The sequence below is a fragment of the Monodelphis domestica genome, chromosome 4, assembly GCF_027887165.1.
Source record: "Monodelphis domestica isolate mMonDom1 chromosome 4, mMonDom1.pri, whole genome shotgun sequence".
NCBI classification, from domain to species: Eukaryota; Metazoa; Chordata; class Mammalia; order Didelphimorphia; family Didelphidae; genus Monodelphis; species Monodelphis domestica.
Genome location: NC_077230.1, coordinates 289,454,342 through 289,463,536, shown reverse-complemented (window position 1 = coordinate 289,463,536; position 9,195 = coordinate 289,454,342). Strand labels below are relative to the sequence as shown.

The 9,195-nt window shown below is 40.7% G+C and overlaps 1 protein-coding gene across 1 annotated transcript in view; it reads left to right on the top strand.

Annotated features, from left to right (window-relative positions):
* Positions 1-5,230: 5,230 nt before the first annotated feature.
* Positions 5,231-9,195, top strand: part of PSPC1 (paraspeckle component 1) — a 54,599-nt gene continuing 50,634 nt past the window's right edge. The window contains exon 1 of the mRNA XM_001374768.4: positions 5,231-5,848. Coding sequence (XP_001374805.3) covers positions 5,480-5,848 — 369 coding nt within the window. The 5' untranslated portion in view covers positions 5,231-5,479. The remainder of the gene's footprint in view (positions 5,849-9,195) is intronic.

The window sequence follows — 9,195 nt, the reverse complement described above, 5'->3', positions numbered from 1 at the left end:
GGCTCTAACAAGAGCCCAGAAGAATAGTTACTCTCTCTCTAAAGAGAACATCGTGAAGTTTTATGTTATTTATTTATTAATTTAAACAGTTACCTTCTGCCTTGGCTTTGTTGTAAAGGAACTAAAGGGATTAGAACAGCAAGTGGTAGTGGGAATTGATTGAACCACAGTGATCCATTTTGTGACTCAATTCTGGAACTAGCTCAGTTTCCTTTCTACTCAATTATAGGTCTAGTCCATTTTTTAATTTTTCAATTTAATAATAATTTAATAATAAAAACATTTAATTTTTTAAAATGTGAGAATTGAGGGAAAACTTAATTGTATTGTTTGAATCTAACCTGGCATGGCTTGGAAGCTGGACCATTTCTTCCCCTGCTTAGTAGCATTTAACTAAAGACCTGGGGTCAGTGATGGTAAACCTATGGCATGGGTACCAAAGATGACACACAGAGCTCTCTCTGTGGTCACACACCCTTCCCCACTGTGAACCTTAAAAATTCTCAGACCCTACTTCAGAACACTTGGTTAAGACCATTCCCCATTTTAAACAATGAAGGGACTTAGATCAGGAATGTGAGACCTCTACTCCACCCCTACTTAAGCATACTTTAGGGGAAGATAAAGTTGTAAACTCCTTGCTGAACAATGAAAAGTACTTAAACCCATACTTATAGTAAGGAAAAATTTCTTAAGCTGTGCCTATTTTTAGATCTAATACAAAAGGGTGCTAAGTACCTATAAAGGTCAGGCAACTTGTAAACTTACAAGGATCAAAGAGGTGAGAACTTACTCAGAGATTTTAGTCTACTCAGGTGTGAATTACTCAAAAGTTTAGCCTACTCAGGTGTGAATTAATAATGGTCAGTCCTTTGGAAAACGTCTACTGTGATTGGTAGATGTGAGAACTTAGGGGAGGTGACATAGGAGAAAATTCCCTTTTAAAGAAGGTCAAAAAGATGTCTCTGGAGATTCAGCTGGGAAAAGCTGAATTGGAGGAGGCAGCTGGCCAAAGCTGTCTTGAAGGGCTTGATGGCTGAACTTGATTGAGCTAGCTAAAGCTGAATTGGTGTCTCTCTGAACACTAGAATCTTGCTTGGACAAATCTCTCTCTCTTAGGGTTTTCAGCCTAGGCTGGCTCATGCTGGCCTAGGCTGGTCTAGCCCTTTTCTCATTATTTCCTTTTTCTCTCTCTCTCCCTTTCATTAATTCCTTATTTGTATTAATTAAAATCCCTATAAAACCCAGCTGACTTGGGTATATTTAATATTTGGGAATTTTTCCCTGGCAACCACTTTATATTTGATTTAAAACAAGACACTGTCTTGAAACCATATTTTCTGCAGTCACAATTTAAGCCAAACATTCTTTTAACTGCCACAGTTTATGGCTTCCACTATTTTAATTGTAACACCATCCAGTTCATTACTAGAAAGGCAGAGGGACTTGAATGGACCTGTTCCTCTCCCACTCTCCACCATGCCTGAGATTATTTTTTCTCATCCCCCACAGCTCTGTCCAGCAGCCAATGAGAGCTCATAGTGGGTAAGTAAGGTGGGTGGCTCACAGATGGCAGAGCTGGAGGGGAGCAGAGAACTCAGGCCACTCCCTTCCTCTTCTCTACATTTTCTGAGGGCATTCCTCACTTTACCTGCCTCTCTGCCCAGCAACCCAATGGAAGCCCTTTCCCCCTCCCCTGTGTGAGGTAAGGAATGGGGGGAAGGGTGTATCCAGACTGTGGGGGGGTGGAGCACAGTATGATGTTTGGGTGTGATGGCATGGCACTCTGTTTCTAAAAGGTTTGCCATCACTGACCTAGGTTATGTTGACCAGAAACTCAAGTGAGATCAAAAGGAGTTTCCTCACAATTATACATCTCAAGCAACCCATGAGTCATATCTGAAAATTTGCCCTGACTGGTTAATCAGTTACTGTTTCCACATTCCTTTGATTAAATACAGACTGTTGGGGAAACTGGGATACTTCTTTTTTCTGATTTCAGGGAATTGTACCTGTTTGCTCTCCTTCCAATTTGGAAAGTGACCAATCTTTCCTCTAATTAGATATCAATTGTATCTAATTTTGTATCCTGGTTGCTTTCTTGTCATTAATTGGTCTTACTTGATTAGTTGTTTTTAATGCATAAAAAACGTCTCCTCTGTATTTAGGGTCTATACCTAAGTTGTAGAGGTCTGGTTCCAATTTGTTATGCAATTAGCATACATTACTTAATAAATCATTATGATCAGAAGCTTTAACCTTTGTTTCCTCAACAATTTCATCTTTTACCACCACAATTGTACTTCACAGATACTATGTTTTCTTCAGATTGAAGGTTTGTGGCAACTTTGCATTGAATAAATCTACTGGTGCCATTTTTTTCAACAGCAGATGTTCACATCATTACCTCTATGTCACATTTTGGTAAATTCTCAAACTATTTCAAACATTTTCATTAACCTCATATCTGTTACAGTGATCTGATATCAGTGATTTTTGATGTTACTATTATAATTGTTTTGCAGTGACACAATACATATAAGATGATGGAGAATTTAATTGATACATGTTGTATGTGTTTTGGCTTCTCTACCTATCTGCCATTCCTATCTCTCTCCCTCTCCTCTCCTCTCTCAATCCCCTAAGAAACAACACAATTGAAATTAGGATAATTAATTACCCTATGATAACCTCTAACTCTCTAAGTGAGTCAATAGAAGTGACAAGCTTTATAGTTGTCTTATTTTAAGAAATGGCCTGGGGCAGTTAGGTAGCTCAGTAGATAGTCAAGCTTGGAGTCAGTAAGTCCTGGGTTCAAATGTGACCTCCAGCTATTGCCCAGCTTCTGATCCTTGGCAAGTTAACTTAACCCCAATTGCCTAGCCCTTGCCATTCTTCTGCCACAGAACTGAAACTTAGTATCAAAAGGGTTTGGAGGGAAAAAAAAAAGACATTGCCACAGACATCCTGACCTTCAGCAATGACCACCCTGATCAGTCAGCAGTCATAAACATCAAGGAAAGTCTCTCATTCATCAATAAAACGAGGACTCCATTAAGGTTGAGATGAAGGTCAGCGTTTTTTAGCAATATATATATTTTTGAACCCTTACCTTCTATCTTAAAATGGATACTAAGTATTTATGCACAAACTATTTTTAAATCAAAGTATATACATTGTATTTTTAGGCATAATAACTATCACATACTTAATAGACTGCATACAGTATAGTTTAAACATAACTTTTATATACACTGGGGAAATAAAAAAAATTGTGACTCACCTTATTGCCATATTTACTTTATTTCCATTGTATGAACTGAACCTGCAATATCTCCAGGAGAAGTCTGTTCCAACAAGCCAAAATTAGTTATATGCCCCTTCTAAGAAAAAGTTAATTAAGCCTGGTTGACTAATATCATAATCAACTCATAATCATACAAGAAAGCAAAACAGAGTGTTGGGCTTGTGAACACTTCCTAACCCCAGGGCTACATCTAGAGCCCCTAGGACAGTGATGGCAAACTCTTTAGAGACCATGTGCTGTTTCCCCATTGCCCCCAAAACTGAGTGCCAACTTCCACCTCTCTTTACCCCAGACAGAAGAGAAGGAGAAGGAGTGGAGTGATTTGGGTGCTCTGCTCAGGGGAAGGAGGAAGCACTTCCATTGTGCTGCTGGGTATTGGGGCAGGAAAGTATGGTGGTGGGGGGGGGGGAAGGGAGCAGCTCTGCCTGAGTTCCTCTGCCTTTCTAGTAACTAACTCTGGTGGGAGACAGGCATGTGCCCACAGAAAAGTCTCTGTGTGCCATCTTTGGCACATATTCCATAGGTTCACCATCATGGCCCTAGGAGATGGACTTAGTGTTGGAGTTTCAGTGTGAATGAATGTGGATTTAGGAGAGTAACAAATATATAAAGTGACTTTCCCTAATTCTTCCAAAGTTAACATGTCAACAATGGAATTCATTATCTTTCCCTCTGACCTACCTTGCCCTCAACACCCTCCCTATTTCTGTAGGAGTCCCTTAGGCTCCTAATTTAGGAGTCATTCTGGTACTCCTCATTATCTCTCATTTCAATCTCAGAATCATCCTTGACTCCTCACTGTCTCTCCCTCTCTCTCTCATTACTTTGTTCCCAAGGCCTGTGGATCTTACTTTTAAAATCTTCCAATATGCCCACTTCTCTCCTCTGACACTACCACCTCTGTAAAGGCAGGTCCCTATCATCCCAGACCTGTATTCTTGTTTAATAGCCTGCTGGTGATTCTTCCTGCTTCAAGTTTTCCCCTACTTCAACCCATCTTCTATTAAGCCACTAACATGATTTTCCTAAAGCATTAGTCTGATCACCATGAGCATTCTAATCAGTAAACTCCAGTGGCTTCCTATTGTCTCCAGAATCAAATAGGAAATCTTACTTAATGTTCCAAACCCTTCCTAATCTAGTCCCCTCCTACCCTTCCAGACCTCTTATACATTATTCCTAAGACATGAGAAGTTTTTCCACTGATAGGTGTTGAAGTAGATAAAGGGATGGACTTGGAGCCATGAAGTCATATCAATTAACCTCCCCCTCAGTTTTCTAATTTGTAGTGAGGATAATAAAACTTATCTTCTAGCATTGTTGTGAGGCTCAAATCAGGTATTTGTTAAATGCTTTGCAAACCTTAAGCCTTAAAAAAAATACTAGCTATTATTTTCATTTAATTTTAAACTTTTGTCCCCTGTCTTATAATCAATACTATGTATTGGTTCTAAATCAGAAGAACAATAAGGGCTAGGCGTGGGAGTTAAGTAACTTGCCCAGGGTCACACAGTTGGCAAGTGCATGGGCCTCAGTTTCTTCATCTGTAAAATGGAGGTACTAATGTCTGCACTACTGGGCCTCAGAGTGCTACGTAAACACGAATTCCTATTAGCAAGTATACTATTATAGCTATACGTAGCCATTAAAGCAAACCTTACACTGTGTATGGAAATTTGGATATGAATATGGTTGATCAAACAATAAACCCATCTCCCATCCACTCGTGTTCTGACACAGCTTACAACGACAAACTTTCATTTTTCTTCTAAATCTGTCGTAAAGTGTCGCGAGGCCTGCCCAACCAATTTCTCTTCCCCAATTAGGGAAATTAAGGCAGTCACAGGGTTGCGCATGTGCACAAAGAGGCTTCTCGGTGTCGATCAAAATGAAACATTCTTGCAAAGTTCGGGCCAGGGTCAGAGGTGCGCAGGCGCGGAGGGTGCGGCGCCGCAGCACACGGCGGGGGCGGGGCTTGGGCTCGGCAACGTTACAACTAGCTGCAGCTTTTGGCAGCGCCATTTTGAAAGCGCTGTTGCCGCGGTTTGGGTGTGTGAAGCAGGAGTGAGGCGTCTGGTTCAGTTTATCAACTTGCCCGGCTTCCTCTCCCATCCTACGGACAACTTCCCCCCCCCCCCCCCCTTGACTTATAGCAAATTTAGGGGAGCGATCATGTTGCGAGGAAATCTGAAGCAAGTGCGGATTGAGAAGAATCCGGCCCGCTTGAGGGCCTTGGAGTCGGCGGCAGGGGAAAGCGAGACGGCCGCTGCAGCTGCCATGGCGCTCGCTCTGGCCGGGGAGCAGGCTCCGCCCCCCTCGGCACCTCAGGAGGACCACCAAGAGGAAGAGATGGGTTTCACCATCGACATTAAGAGCTTCCTGAAGCCGGGAGAGAAAACCTACACGCAGCGCTGCCGCCTTTTTGTGGGAAACCTCCCCACGGACATCACTGAAGAGGACTTCAAGCGGCTTTTCGAGCGCTACGGAGAGCCTAGCGAGGTCTTCATTAACCGGGATCGCGGCTTTGGCTTCATACGTCTGGTGAGAGAGAGAGAGACTGACCTGGGCCCTCCGGCGGCCTCGCCACAGTCACTCGCGCGCGTTCCCCATCCCCCACTTCCCCAGGGGTCCCCAGGGGCCGGCGCCATGGCCGTCCCTACGTTACCAGCCGCGTGCGGCGCAGCGGCTCGGCTCGCCTCGCCTCTTCCGGGCCTGTCGGGCTCCCCCAGCCCTTCCCACATCGGGCTCCCCTGTGCTTGACTGTTAGCCTCGGGCTCAAGTACCCCTGCAGCCAGCCTTCCCGATATTTAAAAACCCATTTTCAGTCACTTCTAGATTTCGCTTTTCCACCCCACCCCCGAGGGAGCGCCTTTGCTCTGGTTGCCCTGCAGGAGGCGCCTCAGGCCAGGCTTTCTTTGTGATGGAGAAAACTGCCTCAGGACGGGTTGACCGGAATAAAGCCCTTTGGTGGGGTGAGGGACTGGAGAAGGTATCTTCTCTCTTTTGAGTAAGAGTCACACTAAGATCCAGTCTTTAAGAGTAAAAGGCCGATTTCAATGTTTCCAATTAAAACACCTTTCTATGTGACCGTTAGAACTGTTATTGAAATGACCAAGGAACGTTATTTCATTGGCTCATAGGATGAAAGCGTCTCTCCTCAAAAGGTTTTCTTAGAAGTTAATCATAAACAGCATATGTAGTGTTGAACAGTAGTCCTGTGGATACGCTGGGAATTGCCATGGGTTGGGGGAAGTCGTTGGTGTGGTTAATTTTGGGAGTGATGTATGCTAGTTTAACAAACAACTATTCACCCAGATCTCCAGTAGTTTTCGCCATAAGCTGGTACAAATGCGGATTTAAATTTCTAAAGATTTAGACCGTGATACTGTGTAATACATTACAGGCTTGAGGAATGATGTGGTGATGTGAAGAGTGAATCTTGATAGGATTCACCAATTTAAAAAGATTTTATTAATGTTTTATATGACTATCACTTCCACCATTGTCCGAGATACTAATACTCCCCAGACTACACGTTCACAAAGTGCAATTAAGCAAAATAAATTTATACATTATCCTGGTCTGAACAGGTTTGTTTTGTTTCACGCCGAGATTTCACCATTTCTCAGGAAATTGAGAAGTGTTTCATCTTTTTTTTTTGGTTTGTTTTTTTAAACCCTTACCTTCCGCCTTAAAATCAATACCATGTATTGGTTCCAAGGCTGAAGAGTGTTAAGGGCTAGGCAATGGGGGTTAAGTGACTTGCTCAGGGTCACACAGCTGGGAAGTGTCTGAGGCCACATTTGAACATAGGACCTCCCATCTCTAGGCCAGGCTCTCAATCCACTGAGCTACCCAGCTGCCCCCAAGTGTGTTTCATCTTAAATCTTCTGGTCACTTGTCACAGAATTGATTAGCATTCGAAAATTTTAATTTTTGTCCATTAAAAAAAAAAACTGCCTTTGTCTTGGAATCAATTTTGTGCATTGGTTCCAAGGCAGAAGAGCAGTAAGAGCTAGGCAATAGGGGTTAAGTGGCTTGCTCATCCAGACAGCTAGGAAGTGTTTGGGGTTACTTTTGAACCCAGAACCTCCAGTCTCAGCACTTGGCCCAATCCACTGAGCCACCTAGCCACCTCTGTCCATTTCTTAACATAGAAAATTGCTCTTTTGATTTGAGGAGGACCTTCTGTTGCTTTTAAGTATGGTGACTAAATTATCAATACTAGATCTGTAGCATATAATTTTTTAATTTCAAAGTTTGCTGAACATGATACATTTTCTATATCAGAGTTTTCGTATTGAAGAAAATTTTAAAACAAGATATTATGTTTTCCCAGTATTTTCATAGGTTGGCCTTTAGAAAATCTATCATTGTCAAAAAAGTATTTTATTAATCTTGAATTGGGTACTACCTTGTGGTTCTAATAGCTGCTAAAAGCAGTGACAATGCAACAGATTGAGAATGTGTGGTATATAGTAATTATATGATGAAACTTACATGCCCTGTATATATTTAAATGTTATACTTTCAAACAAGTGTATCAAAATAGGAGTCAGTTATCTATTATATTCTAATTGGAGTGAAATTTTAAAACTCAGCTTAGTATCTGATATAAATTGTTAAAAGTACTTTAGTAACTAAATTAAGAATCAATGTATTAGCCTGCTTTTATATAATGTGAACAAATCAAAACCTCTCCACTTTTTATATTTACATTAGAACTTTGGGAAAATGGAATGCTTTGGGGGAATTTTAAAAAATTGAAACTCCTTTACCACTCATTTTGTTGTACAACATACAGAATTGGACACATGAACTATTTGAAGACAAGATACCAAGCATTTCATGATCCCTTTGTCCCTTTGCCTCCCTTTATCACTCTCTTGATTTCCACTTCTTTTGAAATGTGGAGCTTATGATATTTTCCACTGCAATAGAAATCATCTTTTTTCCTTTAAAAAATTTGTTTAGATGAATAGATATAGAAAAACTTTCTCTTATTTCTCTACCCTCCCATTGTTGCCTGTTCCCTAGTTACATTGAATCAGACCTATTGCTACTACTATTCTTTCAATTCCCCTGGATATTGGGAGAGGACAAATGAGAGAGCAACTATAGCAGCCATAGAATTAGTATAACTTTTTGTCACACTGTTCCTGCCTTCCCATGTTTTTTTATACTTCAGAATCTACTCCTAAAAGCCACTTAAAACAAAAAAAGATGTTATTTATTTCATAGGCTCATAAGTTTAAAAAGGGTCTGTCATTTGAATTATTTTGTTGAAAAATAAGTAGATCCAGCTATAGCATGTAGTTGCCAGTGGTTGGGGAAGTGACTGGTGTAATTTGGGGGAGAGATGGATGCTATTTTAAGAAATGGCTATTTTTCCTTTGAGAATATGGCCCCATTTTTATTTTGAAAGTCATTGAGAAAATAACTAAATTGGACTTTTTAGAAACTTAATTACCTTATTAATTGAAGAATGCTTGTATGAATTAACAGACTATGTTAACTATCTTGTATTTTGATAATGTAATAAGAAAAGTAGTTTTTTGTATAGTGGATTGTGTTCACCTACTTAGCATCAAACTCAATTACAGCAAAAGGATGGTATGAGAGAAATACAAATGATTTTATAAGATAGAATTATTATGTTTGATGAGAAGTAGCATGATGTGTAGTGGAATAGTTATGTAGATTTGGAGTCTGAAAGAGCTGGGTTTTAAAACCATTAGTTAATACTTCTGTGACTGAGCAAGCCATTTAACTTCTCTTTGCTTCAGTTCCTCATATGTAATGTAAAATGAAAGGATTAGACTTGAAGGCCTCTAATGGTTTTCTACCTCTTAAGTAATGATCCCAGTGGAAGTTCCTTAAGTATTCCT